Here is a 20,649-nt window from a genome sequence, read left to right as displayed (position 1 = left end):
CGTGAAATAAGCTAGTTGTCGCGGTCGCCCGAATTGGCGAAATTCGGGCTACTGCGCTGCGGGTAAGGGCATCCATGACGCGCAGCCGAGCCGACGAGGTTTTAAGACACCATGACGCCCGCGCGGAATCTGGAGGTTGGACGTGAGTAGTAAGCAGAGTTCTGTCGCGTTTCGGGTTTAATGGAAAGTAAGATACGGGAAATTCCATGTCTTAATTTATTAGGCGGGTTTTGGGAATTACCAAAATAATGGTACTCATGCGACTTGACTATTCAGAGAAGTTTGTTGAAAATCGCTGCGCCGCAAAGTCATGGACATGACAGACACGGCATGAGACAGCGTAATTGGCCCCCGGGGGAATCGCCTAGTAGAAGGCATTGACTCCCGTAATCGCTCGTCCGAGAGCCAAACTATGACCGTCAGTGCACATACTCAGAAGATAAGAAATTTTTCTTGACATACGCATGAATGTCGCTCTGTCCTTCGTCTAATCAGATTTGTTAATATGGTCTGGTCAAATTTGTGATATGCGGACACTCACATGTTTGAACAACGAACAAGTTAGCCGCAATACGGCCAATGTGATACTCGTCGCTATTGCGTGGGTTAGACTCGCGCAGCTACCGTAACCACCTGGTTGACCTACCTAGCGGCGTTTCCGCCAAAAATCTCCATGAGCCTGAAATATATTAACTAACTCATTTCTGGGCCAAAACCGTATTGCTCCAACCTACTTTCTGGAATTCTCTAGTGCCCGATCAGAGTTATGTCGTTTGATCATGCCAATCATTTCTGGTGTCGCTTGGCCAGCGTCTTTTAGTCTGCCGACCTGCACACACGCCAAAAGACCGTACGAGATATCAGTCAATGCGTCCGCCAACTTCTTCTGAATCAACTGATACTTCGCCAACGGATTCGACTTAAACTGCTTTCTCTCAAGTGAATAATTTCTCGCCAGGTCCAAGGCACCTTCCAAAGCGCCAATCGTACCGAAGGCAATTCCATACCGTGCACTATTTAAACACGAAAACGGACCTTTGAGACCCTTGATTTCAGGAAACATGTTCTCCTTGGGAACCTCCACGTCGTCCATGTTGATCATACCCGTCACGCTCGCTCGGAGTGCGGTCTTGCCCTTGATCTGCGGCGTGCCTAGGCCAAGACCGGCTTTGGAGCGCTCCACCAGGAAACCTCTGATCTCGTCGTCGAGCTTGGCCCAGACTAAGAGCACGTCCGCGATTGGAGAGTTGGTGATCCAGGTTTTGGCGCCAGAAAGGAGGTAGACGCCTTCTTTTGTCGGGTGTGGGCGAGCGACACTTTCCATCGACCCGGGATCAGAACCATGGTTAGCTGCTTCTCATCAGCCCACGCGTTACATTACATGCCTGATACTAACGTACGCTCAGTAAGACCGAAACAGCCAATAATTGTCCCTTTCGCAAGTTCGGGCAAGAATCGTTCCTTCTGCACCTCCGTGCCAAAAACGTCGATGGGATGCATCACGAGACTCGATTGGACACTCATGGCCGACCGATAACCAGAGTCAACACTAACCCATGTCAGTTTGCAACTTTATACTATGTCAATCCACGAATCTCCCACCGTTCAACTTCTCTGGCAATCAACTATCATAAACGTTAGAAGCTAAGCCGAGTTGCATTCGTGCAGACACGTACGCCGTATGCTACCGAGCTAACGCCAGCACATCCATATCCCTCAATGGTCGATCCAAGAAACCCAAGCTCGCCAAGTTCGAGCATGATATTCTTATCAAAAGTCTCATTGCGATATCCCTCGAGCACACGAGGCTGCAAGGAGCCTTGGCAATATCGCCGTGCTGACTCAGAAATAGCTTGTTCTTCCTCGGTCAATAGAGTGGCCAATAAGAACGGATCTTGCCATTGGAAGGTTGATACGCGTCGGAGGAATGAATTGGCCGAGCGAGGAGCAAATCTCCTTGTCGCGAAGGTGGGTAGTAGTGGACGAAATGGTGCCTTCATCTTAAGGATTTTCTCTAAGCCTTCGCCGATTCTAGTCTACCAGACCGGAAATTAATGACTACTTTAATCCACTCAATTAAATCTGAATAATAGGAATTACGTGCTTAAACATAAGAGTAATCTTTGCTCCGGAGTATCCCGGCATTGGGGCTTTCCGCTCTGTCGCCAGCAATCTTGGCTCTGACTCTTAAGTTGACCCCTGAGCTTCGGCGATCCCCACAGCATACAAGGAGAGAGCCATGGGTGTGATACTTTGTACATTCGAAAGGGCTTCGGCCGAACACTCTGAAGTAAATCATAGTATTGTCATCCAGAGATGTTTAAACGTGCATGGCTTATGGATTAGTTACAGAGTCGACTACAAGGCAAAATCTTAATGCGTAGTCTTGCTGATGGACTGAACGAATCACACTAATACTAAGCGTGGAAAACACAAATGAACATGCTTGATAATACAGTTAGGACCTAATGCCCTTAACTATGGTTAGATTTCAGGCGTTGGGATACTCAAGCTTTGTAATGGCATTATTTATACTTTTCTCTGCGAGTTGAAACTAACGATTATCTATTGAATATGTCTTCAGTCGTATATCTAAGGCTGACGATCCAGTACATCTCGATTTTCTCTGGCTCAACCAAGCTCAGTCATGCAATTATACATGTGTTCTTTGAAAGCCAACCCGTGAAAAATTCCGTCCATTCAGACAGATAAGTTTTCTGTAGCCGACCATCAAAATAGCAGTAGATCTTACTACTGAAGCCTCTCAAACCTTAAGGCACTACCAAAACTAAGAACTGATTCCCTGACCTATCGATCTTAGCCTTACTGCTTGTATATATGACTTCCACCTCCAAGCACTATTCTTATAAACATCTCTCACGGAGCGGACAGATCTTCCCAATTGCCTTATTAAAGCACAGAAAGTAGTGGACAACATCTAGGACCTTGCTTGCCTCAAAAGACAAACTTGTATGCTCACACAATAATTCGAAGGAGTTAAAGCAGTAGCAGTCGGTGACCGTCACGTCATATGGTTCGACTGTTCCGCTTAATCGACCTGCCCTGAATCGGTCCGCACCCATATGTATCGTACCAACTTTTTTGAATCCCACCAGCCATCAATAACTGAACTGTATTTGTGCGAGTCTGGGGAGTGTACGTATTCGCAACTTAAGGCAATATCAATCCCTTCCATCCCGACAACTTCTGTGCCACAAAACTGAATATCAAGCACGAGCCCAAAAATCCCATAAAATTAAGAAACTATACTCGTGTCAGTCGTTCGTAATATGCGATAGAAACGAATACAGGACCATACCGCTCGACGAGAATACTGTCGTTCTTCCTCATCTGTGCGGAACGATGCGAAGATTCGTCGTGGATTTGGAAGAGGCTAAGATCGTTAACTGCTGCAAGTACCGTAGAGATTTACTCACCCTACATACCATACTGAACTACTAAAGGATATGGCTAGCATATATTTGTTACAGGAGTGCACTTCATGTTAGCCTGTAGTGTGTGCACTAGTGTCAGGGTCAGGGTACGGTTATAACGCGGCTTCTGAAGTAGCGCTGAAAGCAAGCTCGAAATGTGTTGTTGCACGGACGTAGTCGGTTCACACTATCAGACACTATCAATTATCGACAATACGATTCCACATAACTCGTCATCTATTCCCTCTATCCTTAGTTTCCGGGTAGTAATCAGGGTAGTTACGAAGCTATGCAGGCATCAATTGAGAAACGCATTCGAAGCGTGTTTCAGATCCCTCGGAAAGGTATGCGCGTTTGCTGGTTGTGGGATGAGACTGGGTTGATCGCGACGCTGGTCACTATGATTGTTTTGGAAGTGAGCACGATGTGCTGACAGATAGTTGTACAGGCGAAACATATGAATTGAGAAGTGGGCTTGTTTCCCAATATGCTTATGAACGGTAATACTCGATGATTTGGAATTGTCTTCAGTGATGCTGATACTGGTTCGCATTTGTAGGAAGGATGCCATCCAACGGACAATTGCGGCAATGACCCTCGGGAAGGACGTATCGCCACTATTTCCAGATGTCTTGAAGAATATTGCGACCCCGGATATTGAGCAAAAGAAGCTGGTGTACTTGTACTTGATGTAAGTGATTATCGTTGCTGCCATTGTGAAAGTGATTAACACCGTGGCAGGAACTACGCGAAGAGTCATCCAGATTTGTGTATTCTTGCTGTGAATACTTTTGTTCAGGTAGGAGCTTGATCGAATATGGTACGTGACTCCAATTAATAATTTGGTCAGGACTCTGAGGACTCAAATCCCTTGGTGCGCGCATTAGCCATTAGAACCATGGGCTGTATTCGAGTTGACAAGATTATCGATTATATGGAGGAGCCCTTACGAAAGACACTGAAGGTAAGATGTCTTGCTGCCTTCTGTTATCATTATGGAGCTGAGAATTTTTGCAGGACGAGAGTCCATATGTCAGGAAGACAGCGGCCATCTGCGTAGCCAAGTTATTTGATCTTAATCCAACTCTTGTCGTCGAGAATGGATTTTTAGCGACCTTGCAGGAGATGATCGGTGACGCAAATCCAATGGTATGAGGCTGATGCTCCCACTTCCAACAATGTCGCTGATGTTGCTCAGGTTATCGCCAATGCAGTTTCCGCTCTTACGGAGATCCAGGAGGCTGCTCCTGAGACGAACGCATTTGTCGTCAACTCAGAAATTTTAAAGAAGCTTCTGCTGGCGCTGAACGAATGCACGGAGTATGTAGCCATTTTGTTAAATGTGGGTACCTAATATACTTACCATGTACAGGTGGGGCCGAATTTCAATTTTAACATCTATCGCCGACTACAGAACTACCGACGGTCGGGAAGCAGAACACATCTGCGAGCGAGTTGTGCCTCAGTTCCAGCACGTGAATCCTAGTGTCGTTCTTGCGGCCGTCAAAACTGTTTTATGCCATATACATTTGCTTGACCCCGAAACTCAAAAGCAATACCTAGACAAAATGTCACCGCCACTAGGTATGCGATATTTGAAACGATTAATATGAACAGCTACTTAAACGTTCTAGTAACTCTTGCCGTTTCGGCTCCGGAAGTCCAGTACGTGGCCTTGCGAAATATCAACATCATTCTTCAAAAATATCCCGATATCCTTAGTCACCAGCTGCGGATATTCTTCTGTAAATATAACGACCCGTTGTACCTTAAAGTCGAGAAATTAGATATTATGATTAGATTAGCTAACTTGGGAAACGTGGATACGTTGTTGTCGGAGTTGAAGGAATATGCATTGGAGGTCGACATGGATTTCGTCAAGCGAGCCGTCAGAGCGATCGCCCAGTGTGCGATTAAGATCGAGAGCTCGGCTCAGCGATGTGTTAACGTTCTTTTGGACTTGATTAACACTAAAGTTAATTATGTTGTTCAGGAGGCTGTGATAGTTATGAGGGTGAGTGCAACGATGGTATTTATTGGCCGGGGTAATAGTAGCTCACAATCGCATAGGATATACTACGAAGGTACCCTGGCTACGAAGGTGTTATTCCAACTCTATGTCAAGGAATAGATGAGCTGGATGAGCCAGAAGCGCGGGGTGCGATGATCTGGATTGTCGGTGAATACGCTGATAAAATTGACAATGCCGACGAGATATTATCAACATTTATTGACGGGTTTTTGGATGAGACAACACAGGTTCAACTACAACTGCTTACAGCCACCGTGAAACTGTTCTTGCTAAAGCCTCAGAACACACAGCCACTAGTTCAGAAAGTATTGCAGACCATCGCGAACGAGTGTGACAATGCTGATCTCCGTGACCGTGCATACATTTACTGGCGTCTCTTGTCCACTAATTCACAGACCACCAAGGAAATTATCATGTCGAAGAAGCCACCAGTAAAGAATGTCATTCAACATCTCCCAGGACCGGTATTAGAGGAGCTCCTACGCGAGTTATCGACTCTGGCATCAGTGTACCATAAGCCGGCCGAGACATTTATCGGCCAGGGACGATTTGGAGCTGATGCTTTGCAGAAGAAGGCGTTAGAGGAGCAAGCTCTACTGGCGCAAGAAGAGCCTATCCAAGTTACAACTAAGGCCGGAAACCTAGAGAATCTACTTGACATAGATTTCGATATCGAGCCCGTGGCTCCTCCAACTACAGGTATTGCCAATCTAAATCTCGGATCGAACAACAACTCTGCGTCAACGTCGCCGCCGCTAGACCTCAACCAGCCACAGCAGTTCCGTAGTAATGTGGAGGATCTCTTGGGAATGTTTGATTAGAGAATACGACTTGGACGGGCATTTTCTTGTTATTTTATCGTGATTTGCAAGGTGACGTTGTCATCAAGCACAAGTATACAGTTAGCAGACGAGTTTGTATGTGTGTGTTGGATGTTTTCGATCATTGTATTGATTAGTGTGTGAGTCATGGCATCAAAATTTTATCCGTTATTCGTTCATTCTTTTAATGCCTCGTTTGCCAGAAAATGGTATCGGCAGTGATACTCAAACATCAAACACTCGCAAACAACGATGTACTATATACAAGTGTAACCAAAAAGGGCTAACATATGCCAACTACAATGCTCTATGTTGAATACGCCCCAAGCAGCCAAGTTCCTATAAGATAGTGATAACGCCAAAATGAAATCCAAGACGGACGACAGCTTTAATCGCAGGAGAGTCACTACTTTTCTATTACTCTTGTTGTTTCCTTTGCCACTCTTCGGGCGTATAATCCTTCTGCACGTATGAATCAGTACCTACATTTACGTATGAATGGGGAGGACGTACCTGGGTGAACGCATGGATCGAAGCTATTTCCTCTTTCAACGCCGAATTCACCAGTCGGTGTCTCATCAGCACGTTCTTCCCCGCGAATAATGGCGAAACAATAATAACTTCAAATGCCTGTCCACAGCCGCCTGATTTAGGAAAGGAAACAATTAGTATCAACAGGAATCTGGGCAAAGAGGTTGATGTACCTGATATGTCATCGACTCTAACATGTGTGGCGTTGAGTCGCTCGCGAATGACGGTGTCCATGTGACTGGACGCTATTCCGCTGGTACTCATGCTGGGAGGTGGTCCTTCTCTAATAAGAAATGCACGGGTAGTGGTTATCAGTGATACGATCGCTCGTTCTGCCGCGAACTGGATTCAGACGCTGCAGCCTGCCCAGTAAGACTTGCAAACCAAATCTCAATCACAATACACTGGTTCCGAAGTAAAGTACAATACCTAAGACGAAGAATAGAGCGCGCGCGAATAGTACGATCGAGAAACCCCACAGAGCAAAAAAATTTGGAGTCAGTCTCCGTCACAAAACTGCATCTGATTACAAGCGGGGTGCACTTAGTCTGCGCGTTTATGCAGGGGTAAGCCCTGGCCGCAGCGTTTGATGCTTATCAGATGCATTCAGTCGGATGACGTAGCTAGCCTCGTTGTCCTTGTTATGTTATCGTTAAGCTACTGTGCTAGACATCTTAATACAGGGGTTATAATAAGTCTCGGTCTATTTCTTGTATTCAACAGATGCTTGCCGGACGAGAGGGCCTCTTCTAGAGATCGTGGGTACTTCATGCGCCACTTACGGAATGTGGCTGATTGACCGCAAGCCTCAATGCCACGGAAGCGATATTCAGAAGCTGTGTCGCAAACTTATCACACAACTCGCAATTGACAGAGTACTTTACTTCATTACGATACATTAGGATCTTAGCATTTACATCAATTGTGGGAATGTCGAAGGCGGTTACGGTGGCATCAACGACGAGGGTCCTAAGGAGTCTGATTTCCACAGGTAATATCTTGTTGCCAATGCCCAGCAAGCCAACCAAAGCTGACTTTCGGTATACCATAGTTCAACAATTGTTTCCCATAGCTCTAGCAGACGATGCGTGGGATAACACGGGCTTGTTACTAGAATCGCCGATCATCGCTCCACATTCCAAGAAAGCACGCGTGCTCCTGACAATAGATCTGACAACAGCCGTTGTCGACGAAGCATTGCTAAAGAAAGCATTATTGGTCGTCGCATACCGTGAGTAGTACCAAGTTGTGTGTTTCCTGAGACCAATTGTTAAACAAGGTAGATCCGATAATCTTCCGTCCGCTAAAAGCCATCACGCAATCTAACACACAGCAGCGTTCTTTACTTAGACTAGCACATGCCGGAATAAGTGTGTATTCACCTCATACGGCAGTTGATGCGCAAGTTGGCGGTATGAATGATTGGCTGGCGGATGTCGCATCCGGTGGGAACTACATAGAGACAAAAGTCATTCAGCCATCGAAGAACGATCCCAGTGGTAGTACCGGATTTGGAAGATTAATTACGCTCGAGGAGACCAGATATACTATCAGAGACATTATTAATAATGTCAAGAGCGGCTTACATTTGGAAAATGGTAAATGCCCAATATGTATTGAATTTTGAAAGATGTCCCTGACTCTTCTCCAGTTCAAGTGGCACTGTCGGATAGACACCAAGATGTGGACAATGCCACTGTCTCCACGATAGCCATCTGTGCGGGATCCGGAGGCTCAGTTCTGAGTACAGTGGATGCAGAGATATGGTTCACCGGAGAATTGAGCCACCATGAAGTGCTGGCCCTCCGGGAGCGGGGAGTCAGCGCAATTATCTGTAAGAATCGCATTTGCACCTACAAGTCGATGAGCTAATATATGCATCATTAGGTGGGCATACAAACACGGAACGGGGATACCTTACCACCGGATTTGCCCCCAAACTACTAGCGCTTATAAAAAGTAACACGCAGACACTTGACGCAAATTACTATGAAAAGTTTGACATCGAAGTCGTGGTGAGCGAGGCCGATAGGGATCCTATAACTGTCTTCTAAATCGCAAGCGGTGGAGTCCGAGGACAGCGTTTTACACCGGGGACAAGAATGACTCGATTGTTTATATACATATCATAGTATTTGTACATTTCTAATTCTACTTGAAAGAACCGTATAGTTTGCTCAATCTATCTCTATATTTTGTTACATAATTTTAAGCCTTAGCTTTCTTCGCTTCACTGGACTCCTTCGATGGTAAAAATTCCGATATATACAAAAGCTCCTTTGCAAGACCTTCGACGGATTCTTTCGTGGCACCGACATTGATGGGGATTGTCTTCCATGGGGACGACTCCACGCTGTGAAGGATATCGTCGCTATATATCTCTTGCACGAAGTCATCGTAATAGATCTGGTTGTCTTCACTCTCTGAAACGCTGGCACGGCTTGAAGTGGTTCCCGTATCTTTCTTTCTCAGTCTGCCGAACTATCAGAAATTTATTCCTCATGGGACAAAACCATCTAGTACTCACTTCTCCTCTCTCTTGAAGGTAACTTCTGCTGCGTACCGAATCCACTTGACCAATTGCGTGGCGTCCTCTTGATTATCAACTGAGTACCAATTATTGTTGTTTCCCAAAAGATCGTCCGATAGCTCAGATGAGGTTATGGAATGCGCATCATCATCGATATCCATCTTATCCTCAGCAATACCATTTACTTTCACATTTTCATCTTTGCTCTTTTCTGTCGCGCCTTTCGGAAACAGGATACTGCCAGTAGGCGACGGAAGGTGTTCTGCTTTGTAGCACATGATCCAAGATCCCCAGCCAACCTGTGATTTCGTACGTTCAGCAAACAGCCAGTACACATTCCCAAAAATATCCATGCCGAGAGGCAAATTTCGCAATCCGTATTTTCGTTTGCGCCGGAACAAGTCATCCTTGATATGCTTCATTTCTTTGTTGCAACGGGCCTTGACGGCCTCGAAACGAGGTTCCCACTCGTCTTTCTTATTTGGCGGCAAATCCAGAAACTGCCGTCTGACTGAATCAAGCTCCATCGTATGTGCCTCGCTCATTTTCTTCATATCATCGGTAGTCTGCGCGATTTTCCTTCGTGAAGTCTCGTGATCAATGTCAATGGTCTCGCGAATATAATTGCCAGAGAGCGACAGGAATATTAACTTCTCTATAAATTTCAACTTTTCCAAATCACGATTGTTCGTTTTGAATATAGTGTCAACAGCAGGCGATTCCGGTTCGGCAGTTGGCTCTTTGCTCTCTTCATCAACAGCACTGTCAATATCCTTGTCAACTGACACAGAGCGAGTCCCGCTGGGTGGCATAGAGGTTATTTCTGATTCGTCTCGTTGGCTTTCCAATACCTCAGAAACCACTCTCCATATCCCTTCGTTCTCGGATGCCGTCTTTTCCACTTCCTTAATAGCATTTTTGAGTAACAGTTCAGGGACAACCGGGAAATTGTCAGAGTAAATAATTCGCAAAATCGAGACAACGAGCGCCTTGTACGTTGAGCCAACCCACGGACCGGTAACATCATTGACAATATTAATATGCTTCAGGGCAAGTCGACAATGCTTCTCGAACCGCAAGACATATTCGCGGATGAAGAGGCGGCATTGCAGTTCTTCCTCGGCCAAGTCGGTGACGACAGGGTTGAACTCGGGCGGCTCAACCACGACAATTGGTGGTGATTTGGCGCGGGCAGGCTTTTTTGCTGGCGGCTTGGTGCGTTTCTGCTTTTGTTTAGATGCAGAGTCTGTTGTTGATTGTTTCTTGCCTGCCTTCGAGGGTGCTTTCTTCGTGGTAGTCTTCTTCGACTTTTTGTTGGGAGGGGTCGTCGTCTTTGATTTGGCTGCAGATTTCTTGGACGATCCCTTCTTGCCAGGCGCTTTAGCTTTGGCTACTACTTCGCCAGTCCATGCCTCGGGCTTGAAAACAATAGTAACTTTTGGGATCTTTGGTTTCTCAGAATCAGAATTCAAATGGGGCGTATTATCCTCTGTCGGCACGTGCTCGTCGTAGCTGTAATCTGAAGACGTCATCTAAACCACAGGTCTCTTGTCAGTCACGCATCCCCAAACGTAGCCTTACAGCGCAACATCAAATCAGCGTCTTTGACAAATATCGTAAATACCTTTTCAGCGGCTTTTGAGGGCTTAATGGATGCATGTCCGTTGGCGCCGTTCTTGCTCGGGGATTTGCCGCCAATGTCGCCACTATCACGCGCCTTTACGCGTTTTTTCACGCGCCCTGGCGAATTATACCGCATAGAACCTTTTCTCTTGTGACCATTTTGTTCCATTGCTGTAAAATCACCGATCTGAAGCGCGTCGCGGGTAGCTTCAACTGACGGCGACATCATTTTCGCAGTTGAAACGGACTGTGATAAGTCCAAAATGGAGATAACGCAAAAAAAAACTCCGCAATCAAGAAGCTGCAGATCCGAAATAAAGCTTTCTGGCAGAGGAATCGGAATGTGGTTGATGAGCCTTGATGAGATGCAGTGGCCAGTAGAGCTGAGAAATGCTTTGTGGTCAGCGCACAAATTCAATCGAGCTGACGTCGCGGGGGACACATAGAAAAGAAGTCGTCAGCAGGTTTCGTCCGGTATCTTTGCTCTTTGGCGGACGAACGCCTTATCCAAAGAATGTCAAGCAGATAGAGAAGTGGCCTATCGGGCAAAACGGGGGTTGGGTCTCGCTGTGCGACAACTTACTATAGAATTTGGATTCGCGATTTCGGAGTTCCTACGGATGCACAAGACGACATCACGCGCAAGGACCAGAGTTTCTTCTAAACGCAATCGCACAAAGGGGCATTATAAGTCATTTACGACTCAACTAATAAATACAACGTAAAGGAAGAAATAATAGTCTGTGGACCCAACAATCGTGGAACATCAGCGCCAGGCACACTTAGTCTGGAGATTCCCAATCTCAACTCTTCCAGCCTGGGTATTGAGCCCGGTCTTCGACATCGGCAGAGCCTGCTTGGCTACAGCAGGGTCGTCTTGCCCGAGAGCGACAAGAGAAAGTCACAGAACGAGAAATGGCGTCGATACTCTGCAATATTCACACGAACAGTACCGCTCCTTCTTACCGCCCGCATCTGTTCTTGCCTGCGGCCAACCTATCGTCGAACCTCGTCATTTGTCCTACATTTCTCTAACCGCGTTCTGATGTGAAGTGTTCTGCAATGTTGGAAGCTTGAACAAAGTAGTAACTGTAGTGGAATTCTATTAAGAAAATTCGAAAAACAGTTTAAACCGACTCAGATTTCAGATGCAGCCCCCGGTATGTTTACTAGACTTCAAGATTTCTGCACCTGTATTATTGATAGACTTGTAGTAAGAGTGGGTAGCCACTCTAACGAGGTTCAGTGCGTACTGTATGCTCGACTCGTCGACTCGAATGGCGTTGATAGTGAAAATGTACCCTAACCTTAACCATTTGAGGAACAACGACGCCGGGTAATTGATGGTTGGGTTGCCAATGGACAAGCAGAGGAGAAGGTGCTTGGTTGGAGTGCACACGTTAGTAGAGTAGATACGCCATTGTGTAGAAATTGGCAGGTCGTTAGGGCGACAGACTGCTAATGGTAATAATACTAGGGATTCGCATGATATCGATATTCTTAGCGAACTGAAAGGCAAGGGCACGGCCGAGCGGTAAGCTGTCGAATATGAGACGGCTGAAGTAAGCTTTCGTTAATGTCACTTGTCACCCTTGACAGATTCGCTTCGGTTCGTCTCCACCCTGTCATGAAAGCGTAATCGATTAAGTTGTCGTCGTGCTGGAGTTGCATATTATATTTTCGCACCGTCACTTGTTACCGGATAAAAGCGCCTGGTAGACTATGCATGTAAAGACCAGAGCCTGAATATGAAGCATTGAGGGTTTTTCATTATTGTTCCCGATGATGCAAAGCGGCTCTACAAAACACCAAACTCTATTTGGCGGCGCTTGGCTGGATACGGTTAGCCGATGCTGTTTTTATCTATAGCTTGGCTTGAATAAGGTTTAGCGCGACTTACTGCGAAAACAGGCAGCAGCTAAACAGCGCTGGTCAGTCTATTTTTGATTACGCGTAGGAGACCGGTTCAGAATCGCGCGCTACGGCTCTCTGCTCACTCTGCTTCCATCGTCCTCCTGTCAAAACCTCACCTCTCTCCGCTTCCGTCCTCTACCTTCAAAATTATTCGACATGGTCCTCTTGTCAAACATCTCGCTCTTCATTCTCTGCGCTCTTGTCGCGTTGGTGTCCGCCGCGTCGAACCCAATTTCGTCGCCTACGACCGGCGACACCCTCACGTATGTCATTCCCTCCTACTATGGCTCGCATCTTCTAACTTATCTCAATCCTACAGCACCGGCCAACCGTTTCTTGTCGAGTGGAAGCCTTCGAATAACCACACCATTAGCTTGTTCTTGAAGAAGGGACCACCGTCTAACCTCCAGTCCGTATTGACTATCATCACCAATCTGCCAAACAGTAAGTGTCCCCGTCACACCCGTGTCCAGAATGAATAATGCTGACCTCTCTCCAGCTGGTATCGTTCGCTGGACTCCCCCTCCCAGAATCTACACTGGAAAGGACTATACCATTACTATTCAGGACGATATTACCGGTGACACCAACTACTCCAAGTACGCGATTTGAATTCGGTCCTGGCTGCGGAGTATGCTAACACGTGTATGTAGCCAATTCGGTATTAAAGGACGAGACCCTGTGTCATCTACTTCGAGCTCTGCCGCGCCAACCAGGACAAGCAAGACTTCTACCTCTTCTTCCACCTCCTCTACCTCATCTTCCACCCCGTCTCGGACCACCGCTTCCTCGAGGGCGTCATCGACTACGTCTTCGTCCTCGCGGTCGACCGCTACCGCCAACGCCAATACTAGCCCTGTAAGTTTCTTGTGAGTGATAAAGCAAGGCTTTTCTAACTCATATAGACTCGGTCATCATCGTCGGCGCAGGCTACGTCGTGGACCAACTCCACCTCAGCGTCTGGCACTTCCAGCACACCGTCGACCTTGTCGGAGCTCATTGTCGGATCCACAACCACAACGTCAGGTCCAGCGGTCTCAACGACAATCAGTGCAATCGGTGGTGCAAGCAAGGTTGGATATGCCAACACTGTCGCTGTTGTTGTCGCGCTCGTCTTCGGCTACCTCGTCGTGGCTTGAACGGCCCATTGGTAAATTCAGTACTTGTATCATTAGAATCAAAAATGTTTGGGCGTAGAACCGGTTGGAGCTTTTTTGACATGACTAGGTAATTGTATTTTATGACTCTGTGAGAAGCTTTTTGTAAAATCTGTGATTTGCAGTACGGCTGTGTTATCCATTTCGCAGCGACATGAAAAATTTGGTGACTGCAAAAGTTTGACAATTAATAATTGGTCTTTATTTTATAACTGTGCTAGACCTTTTCTCACGGTTTCGTAACGTGCATAACAACTCGTGCAACCCCGCTAACGCGTCCAGCAATCCTTCCAACTGTGTCAACAGTTCCGCCTAATACTCGTACTAGCTCGACAAATTGCCGAACAGTGCCGCCGACAGCGAAGTAAATCTCCTTCGCAGCTACCAGGCTTTCTGCCCGTTCAGACGACGTTCCCCAGTATGTAATACAGTCGATAAGTAATGACGTGAAAGCGTAGATTGTAGACAATGAATAGATGGTTTCTGATGCTAGTACTAGCGAGAATTTAGTTTGCTCGGTCTTCGCGAGGGAATATCCAAGTAATTGCGAAAATTCACTAGAATCCCACGATCCTGAGATGAACTTCACGGCTATATTATTAACCGTCAAAAATTCTAGAAATTGGCTAACCAATTCTGGCGTTATTTCCAGATCCAAGTCTTGTTGGGATGTAAGTGATTGTATATCTGGGAGAACAATGGCTGTATAGTATGCAAGCAGGAAATTAGGCGCCGTCATTAGCCGCAGCACGGAGTAATTGTAATCAGAGAGAATGAATGACGTTGTCGGAATTGGCATTTCGGAGCTGGCAGACCTTAGCGACCGGAGGTGCTTCTGGAAGAGATACATGGACGGCAAAGCGCTCCCACATCCCAGCTAAATATTTCATTAACACAGCCACGTAGAACCGTTCATCATGGGATATACCTCCAAAATACCATTGCCAGCTTCTTTTCCCTTGTCAGCGAGATACTCTACTAAATCTCCAGAGCCCTCCCAACTCTTCAGTCCACCTTCATACAGCTCTGTGCGCAAATCTTCTGTGTTGGAGAGCAGTATCTGCAGTTCTTTCCTTATAAACTGATCGCGCTCCTCAGAGGCTGTCCCAGATGGATCATCAAGGGATGGTAGTAACATCTCCTCGTTGGCCATAATTTGCACTTTAATGTCAAATACCTCGCGTCGAGGAATCGGAAATTCCTGCGTGCCGGCCGATGTCCTGACAGGAACTAGCCTATAGGATAACCGAGACGGCAAATTTCGTAACTAAATAATAGTTAATTTAATTTCAAATATCGTGTTTAGCGAAGACAAAGCATACCAAATCGCTAATGTCATACATTGTTGGCTTTAAGACGAATTCGCTCTCTGCATTGGCACTTTGGCGTTCTGCCGTCGTCTCATCTTGCTGCTGATCCTCGGATTCTTCGACGCCGTCTATGTCGTCTCCCGAAAAATTAAACTTAAACATTTATCTACAAATCTCGATCCGAATACAGAATCAGGTAAATCCTTCTGTGTTGCTTGATATATTGCGTCGACGGCGTCACATCTTTTCTTGAGAGTCCAAGCAGGGTAATTACGAGGATTCAAAAGAATTCAGGGGTAAAAACCAATGACGGACGGGTAACTCCCAATGACCCAATTTTTCCACTTTCGCGAGCGACATTGCGCCGACACCCACAAGAATCCCGGCGCAGCTCTTGCGTAGATCTTGTCGATATACTTCATGCGACAAATGTCTGAAGTGTCCAAGACCTGGGGTTGCTAAATTCCATTTCTATCCAGCATGGGGGATTACATCTTTGGTCCTCCGCCGCCGCCACCTCCCAAATTCTCGTCGAGTCCTCAGCAACAACAGCAACAGACAACATCGTGGCATACACACGGTCCACCGCGCCACAATAATCGGAATTACGGTCACCAGCGACATGCGCCTTATGTGCCGTATGATCAGACGGGCAGTAATCTGCAGAGGCAAGGACAGCGAAGTAAAGGTCAATATCACAATGGGAATACAAACGGTGGGCACACGGGCAGCAACAGAGGCGGATACTTGCCGCCGATACCGATGAACAATACGTATGGACACATGTCGCAGTTAGGTGGGCAACCGTATGCCGGAATGGCGTATGCCGCACCTCTGAATCAGTCGCATCCTAGCATGCAGCTATTCCCGCAACCGGTGGTGACGCCAGCGCCAAGCATCGTGCCTCAGCCATCTGCTCGGAATAGCTATAATCTCAACCTAATTTCAAGTCCGACAACAAGTGGACAGCTGGATGGCAGTGGGATGGGATACTATGGTCAACCACAAGCGCAGAATAACTTGTTTTATGGCAATCATAACGTAGCAGAAGAGGAAGATGATGTGGACGAGGAAGCAACACTTGGTTCCCGTCGTACGATGTCTACGTCTACCGCGGTAGTCACTATCCCAGGTACAGCGATCTCGTTACAGACCGAGGAAGATATTGTAAAATGGATCAGCGAGCGGAAAAAGAATTGGCCTACTGCAAAACGGATAGAATTGAAACAAGAGGAGTTACAGCGTAAGAAAGCCGAAGAGGAAGAGCCTCGGAAAGTCAAAGAAAAGCTCCAAGAAGAGGTATGGTTCCTTGGCTTTGTGGTATGGAGAAGTATGACTAATGCAGACGATGTCCAGCAAAGCAAGCAAAAGAACGAGGAGCTTTCTAAGCGTAATATTTGTAAATTCTTTGCGAAAACTGGACGTTGCAATCGTGGATCTACGTGCGCATTCAGTCATGAGAGATCGGCAAATGCTTTTATAGCGACGAAGAAATATAAGCGATTTGTCAAACCGCAGAAAATGCCGCTGTTTAAAAGGGTAAGTTTGCGATAATCTAATCTATTAGCGAATACGTCGAATAATTAATATTTAATAGTTGGTGCAAAACGATTGGGATAAAGAAAATGGAAAGGTTCTGGACTTTATTTCTTATTTGGTTGACATTGGTGTTGTCAGCAAAAGTAAGGCTGTGTAATTATCGTTGGAGTAGTTAGGTGTGGCATCATATTAAATGGACATATTTTGGGAGTTGTACGTAAAAACAGCAATGCATCTGAACTTTGGAATTCATCTCTAATGTACAAAACCGCATTACGCATCAGCCTTCTTTTTGTCGCCGCCTTGTTTCTTGTTCCTCTTGAATGCAGTAGATCGTGCTCTGATCCGTGGCTTGCCTTTCTTCTTACCACCACCGCCGGCCTTTAGTGATGTGCCTGCTGCTTGCGAGGCGCGCTCGCCCTCAATTACGCTCGACAATTGAGCACGCTCAGCCTTACCCACAATCTTCTTGGCCCGACCCAATTGAGCCTTCATATCTGGATCCAATTTCGGCAGTCCAGATTTCAGAACCGGTTGTTTGACTCTTTCCTTCGGTGCTCGCATCGAACGTGCCCGTGTCACGCGCAGCATACGGTTTCCCATCTTTTTGTCGTTAAGCAGTAACGCTTTGGCAACATACATTGAGTCTTTGAACTGCACATACGCAAACCCCTTGCCTACATTCGTCTTTGAATCACGAATGATTCGCACGTACTCAATGGCCCCGACCTTTCCAAAATGCTCCCAAAGAGACTCTTCCTCAGCATCGAAATCCAGATTTCCAATGAACACGCTTCGCTTGGAGTCCTGCTTCGCAGGATGCGCGACACTGTCCACGCGAATGTGGTGGCCCTGCAAAACGACACCGTTGGATTGCAACGACTTGCGTGCACTGTCTTCGGAGTCGTACACAATGTAAGCATTGACCGTGTGGCGTTTGTCGTGGAGTTTCTGCTTGATGAATGCAACTTTGCGAGGAAGCATCTCGGAAAACGCAATCGATCGAAATCTAATCGACTTGATCTTGCCATATTGAGCAAAGTGTTTCTTAAGAGTAGCGTAATCGGTCTACCATAAAGTTAGAAAGCAATAGCAAAATAAACTCATACTATTGGCGTACGCGCGAACTAATAGCGTCTGACGGAAGGTTTCCGACAAATACGGTACCTCTAGCTTTCAGAACTTCCTCATCGTCATGCAGTAAGGTGTCGTGAACAAGTTTAGTCTTGTCCTTCTCGTCCGCGCCATCGTTAGTATCTGCTTCTTCATCTCCAGAGCCTTCAGAGTCTGTCAGGCCTCCCATTGTGGCTTCGTCGGCATTGCTAGCATCGACCTGCTTCGTCTTCTGCTCCTTGCTTCTCGTGCTATTCTTCGGCGCCGCGTCCTCCTGATCCAGCAACTTTTGAAGATACTTGTCCTCAATCTCTGCAATAGCCTCATCATCACCATTGTCGGCGGCAGCAACGTGCGGTTTCTTCCTCTTCTTGCTACTCTTTTCCTTATTCTGTCTCTCTTTCGGAGCAGGCTTCGCATCGGAGTCTGGATCATTCAATATCCCCTCTAAATCACTAAATTGTTCCTCATCGTTCGCGCTAGCGGCCTTAGCCTCGGCTGCAAGCTTCACGCGTTTAGATCTCGACGGTTTAGTAACGGGTCCATCCTGTTAAATATCACTTAGTTTTAATGGGAACCTCACAGCAGCTATCGCGCCAGCAAAGTGAACAACAAGCCTTACACTGGACGAAAACAACGACAAAACAGCCTGGTCGGCCTTCGACGGATCGAATTCTCCAAACAGCGGCGCCATCTCCAATATTCCAATATGTTTCGTTAACGGTCAAGACTCCACGCCTCCAGCTCAACGTTAGTATTGCTTCCCACTGACGTTGGGATAAAAATTCAAAATTTTCGATGTTACCCTGCTAGAACGTGCAAACCTTAAATTCGGTGACCGGAAGTCGGCGCGGGCCGGAGAGTCGGACTCCATTTTCGCGGCGGTCCACAGAATTGCTGCGGCGGTGTGGTGGGAGAAGCGACATAAGGGGGTTGGCTGGACCTCTCGGACAAATCGAATGTCGCAACGCACACCATCTAATCACCATCGCTCGACGTTTATTATACGATACGTTTATCGTTGTGATATTTAGACCGTTTGCCGGTCTGGTGCGTTTATATTCGAAATCGGTTTCGATTGTGCTGTTCGCATTTAAAGTGCAATGACTACAATGAGTGAGGAAGTCTTGGTACAGACTGTCGAGGAGAATCCCGAGGAGGCCGAGACCGAGATTGAAGGAGATTTGGAGGAAATGGACATGGATCCTCCCGAGCCTGGTGAGCTAGGTAATGAAGAAGGGCAAGATGCTCCTTATGAGAACCGGATGGAGAGTGAAAAGTTTGAGAAAATGCATGAACCGTCTCGCCGATCGAAGAGTCCCGCGAATATCATATCTAATACAATCGAGGCTGTGGAAGAAAAGCCACAACTGAATAAAGAGGAAATCAATGGTGATAGTATAGTTGTAAAGGAGGACACTGACGAAGAGGAGGGCGAGCTGCATGAAGACGAAGAGAAGGAGGAAGGGGAAATTGATTCGGCGGACGACGCTACGGTCAGGAGTCCAGCCAATGAAATTGATGAGAATGAACGAAAGAACGAAGAAGATGAGGACGAAGAAATGAATGACAACGCTGAAGAGACGGTCGGCAGCCCAATGCAGGAGGGCAGCAACGACAACGACGACGAGGTGGAAGAAGTCGACCGTGAACTTGAGGCGGCACTCGCGGACGAAGCTGAGGATATCGACGAGGCCGACGAGGCCGACGAGGCCAAAGCGGACGCTGAAGAAGGGCCCTCCGAGAAACCAAAACATAAGCGGACCGCGGAGGAAGAAAATGACGACGAGGGTATGTTTTTAAGAGCCGTTCTGCTGTTGTGTTGTCTAACGGTTTGTGTAGAGCGAGCTCAGAAACGAAAGGCCGCTGTGACATCCTTGACCGAGATCGAGGTAGAATTCGCCAAATTAAGGGACAGGTTAGTTATTGATGATTGTAATCGGAATGGTTCTAATAGAATTTTGAAGGCTTCATGACGATAAGATTGTGCGGTTACAGGCTGAGATCGAAATGTGCTTGGACGGCACTCATCCGGAGCTTGCCACAGTCTATGACGAACTCGCAGAGGCCCGAGACAAAAGAATCAGTTTGGCCGACGCACATAGGAAGTATCGGCGACGATGTATTGAGAATCAGACCAGATCCTACCGGACACACATCCATCAGCAGTTTTACAAGAACGGTTCGAATTTACGAGCAACGATGATACAGGAAACCACCGAAACCTGGTACAAGGTAAATCGAGAGCGACGAGCTATGGATACTATGGTTCCATTTTACGGTTACAGGATACCAGAAAAGCGGTCTGTAATTTACAGACAAAGACAAGCGCAGTACAACGAGATTGCTCTCTTGACTGGAATCGCAAAGTACATTGGATTCCCTGCTGCGCCAGAGATCAAATCGGCAACAGCAGATGAAGTAGCGGAGGACATGGAAGCCTTGCGAGGAAAGGTAGTGTTTGTATGAGTATGAGAGTGTATGAGAGTGAATGTACTTCTATGGCGTTTGTTTGTAGAATATTGGCAATGTAATGATATCGTGTTGATTTTCGTCGGTTTGATGTAATACTAATCAATGGCTTGGCATGATTAACGTTCATAACCAAGCTGACTGACAACCGAGATATGACACAATTGTATTTA

General features: G+C 46.7%; 11 protein-coding genes across 11 annotated transcripts; 5 read left to right on the top strand and 6 right to left on the bottom strand.

Moving 5' to 3' along the window:
* Positions 1-146: 146 nt before the first annotated feature.
* Positions 147-2,156, bottom strand: POJ06DRAFT_257817 (acyl-CoA dehydrogenase/oxidase). The gene is made up of 8 exons (XM_056188198.1): positions 1,677-2,156; positions 1,603-1,625; positions 1,401-1,549; positions 735-1,350; positions 647-679; positions 542-594; positions 463-487; positions 147-410 (listed from the first exon to the last, which is right to left on the bottom strand). The coding sequence occupies exons 1-8, from the start codon at positions 1,998-2,000 to the stop codon at positions 365-367; spliced, it is 1,269 nt and encodes a 422-aa protein (XP_056042175.1). The 5' UTR covers positions 2,001-2,156; the 3' UTR covers positions 147-364.
* Positions 2,157-3,171: 1,015 nt separating this feature from the next.
* Positions 3,172-3,449, bottom strand: POJ06DRAFT_269807 (uncharacterized protein; the record flags this gene model as incomplete). The annotated part of the gene is made up of 3 exons (XM_056189398.1): positions 3,172-3,264; positions 3,320-3,394; positions 3,447-3,449. The coding sequence occupies 3 exons, from the start codon at positions 3,447-3,449 to the stop codon at positions 3,172-3,174; spliced, it is 171 nt and encodes a 56-aa protein (XP_056042174.1).
* A 113-nt stretch (positions 3,450-3,562) lies between these two features.
* Positions 3,563-6,496, top strand: POJ06DRAFT_140614 (adaptin N terminal region-domain-containing protein). Its single transcript, XM_056184509.1, has 10 exons — positions 3,563-3,778; positions 3,883-3,934; positions 3,994-4,125; positions 4,176-4,233; positions 4,285-4,398; positions 4,452-4,583; positions 4,633-4,754; positions 4,807-5,018; positions 5,069-5,448; positions 5,505-6,496. Exons 1-10 carry the CDS (start codon positions 3,724-3,726, stop codon positions 6,285-6,287), a joined length of 2,040 nt encoding a protein of 679 aa, XP_056042173.1. The 5' UTR covers positions 3,563-3,723; the 3' UTR covers positions 6,288-6,496.
* Positions 6,402-7,293, bottom strand: POJ06DRAFT_257807 (bola protein). The gene is made up of 3 exons (XM_056188197.1): positions 6,992-7,293; positions 6,801-6,931; positions 6,402-6,749 (listed from the first exon to the last, which is right to left on the bottom strand). The coding sequence occupies exons 1-3, from the start codon at positions 7,080-7,082 to the stop codon at positions 6,705-6,707; spliced, it is 267 nt and encodes an 88-aa protein (XP_056042172.1). The 5' UTR covers positions 7,083-7,293; the 3' UTR covers positions 6,402-6,704.
* On the top strand, positions 7,292-9,002 carry POJ06DRAFT_257800 (GTP cyclohydrolase 1 type 2/Nif3). Its single transcript, XM_056188196.1, has 5 exons — positions 7,292-7,809; positions 7,870-8,049; positions 8,102-8,416; positions 8,470-8,652; positions 8,706-9,002. Exons 1-5 carry the CDS (start codon positions 7,749-7,751, stop codon positions 8,870-8,872), a joined length of 906 nt encoding a protein of 301 aa, XP_056042171.1. The 5' UTR covers positions 7,292-7,748; the 3' UTR covers positions 8,873-9,002.
* A 24-nt stretch (positions 9,003-9,026) lies between these two features.
* POJ06DRAFT_269803 (uncharacterized protein) lies at positions 9,027-11,200 on the bottom strand (the record flags this gene model as incomplete). The annotated part of the gene is made up of 3 exons (XM_056189397.1): positions 9,027-9,291; positions 9,346-10,880; positions 10,973-11,200. The coding sequence occupies 3 exons, from the start codon at positions 11,198-11,200 to the stop codon at positions 9,027-9,029; spliced, it is 2,028 nt and encodes a 675-aa protein (XP_056042170.1).
* A 1,701-nt stretch (positions 11,201-12,901) lies between these two features.
* POJ06DRAFT_140558 (Ser-Thr-rich glycosyl-phosphatidyl-inositol-anchored membrane family-domain-containing protein) lies at positions 12,902-14,148 on the top strand. The gene is made up of 5 exons (XM_056184508.1): positions 12,902-13,148; positions 13,205-13,329; positions 13,385-13,484; positions 13,539-13,743; positions 13,791-14,148. The coding sequence occupies exons 1-5, from the start codon at positions 13,042-13,044 to the stop codon at positions 14,022-14,024; spliced, it is 771 nt and encodes a 256-aa protein (XP_056042169.1). The 5' UTR covers positions 12,902-13,041; the 3' UTR covers positions 14,025-14,148.
* Positions 14,149-14,271: 123 nt separating this feature from the next.
* POJ06DRAFT_269801 (uncharacterized protein) lies at positions 14,272-15,514 on the bottom strand (the record flags this gene model as incomplete). Its single annotated transcript, XM_056189396.1, has 3 exons — positions 14,272-14,919; positions 14,971-15,309; positions 15,365-15,514. 3 exons carry the CDS (start codon positions 15,512-15,514, stop codon positions 14,272-14,274), a joined length of 1,137 nt encoding a protein of 378 aa, XP_056042168.1.
* A 182-nt stretch (positions 15,515-15,696) lies between these two features.
* POJ06DRAFT_257793 (nuclear fragile X mental retardation-interacting protein 1-domain-containing protein) lies at positions 15,697-16,971 on the top strand. Its single transcript, XM_056188195.1, has 2 exons — positions 15,697-16,651; positions 16,709-16,971. The coding sequence occupies exons 1-2, from the start codon at positions 15,833-15,835 to the stop codon at positions 16,904-16,906; spliced, it is 1,017 nt and encodes a 338-aa protein (XP_056042167.1). The 5' UTR covers positions 15,697-15,832; the 3' UTR covers positions 16,907-16,971.
* Positions 16,972-17,035: 64 nt separating this feature from the next.
* POJ06DRAFT_140555 (uncharacterized protein) lies at positions 17,036-18,840 on the bottom strand. The gene is made up of 4 exons (XM_056184507.1): positions 18,810-18,840; positions 18,627-18,742; positions 18,012-18,551; positions 17,036-17,959 (listed from the first exon to the last, which is right to left on the bottom strand). The coding sequence occupies exons 2-4, from the start codon at positions 18,696-18,698 to the stop codon at positions 17,165-17,167; spliced, it is 1,407 nt and encodes a 468-aa protein (XP_056042166.1). The 5' UTR covers positions 18,699-18,742; positions 18,810-18,840; the 3' UTR covers positions 17,036-17,164.
* Positions 18,841-19,107: 267 nt separating this feature from the next.
* On the top strand, positions 19,108-20,473 carry POJ06DRAFT_239589 (Sds3-like-domain-containing protein; the record flags this gene model as incomplete). Its single annotated transcript, XM_056186048.1, has 3 exons — positions 19,108-19,795; positions 19,847-19,922; positions 19,972-20,473. 3 exons carry the CDS (start codon positions 19,108-19,110, stop codon positions 20,471-20,473), a joined length of 1,266 nt encoding a protein of 421 aa, XP_056042165.1.
* Between the last annotated feature and the right edge of the window lie 176 nt (positions 20,474-20,649).

The sequence above is a fragment of the Lipomyces tetrasporus genome (assembly GCF_029532465.1).
Source record: "Lipomyces tetrasporus strain NRRL Y-64009 chromosome Unknown POJ06scaffold_8, whole genome shotgun sequence".
In the NCBI taxonomy this organism is placed as follows: domain Eukaryota; kingdom Fungi; phylum Ascomycota; class Lipomycetes; order Lipomycetales; family Lipomycetaceae; genus Lipomyces; species Lipomyces tetrasporus.
This window is presented reverse-complemented; position numbering and strand designations above follow the sequence as displayed.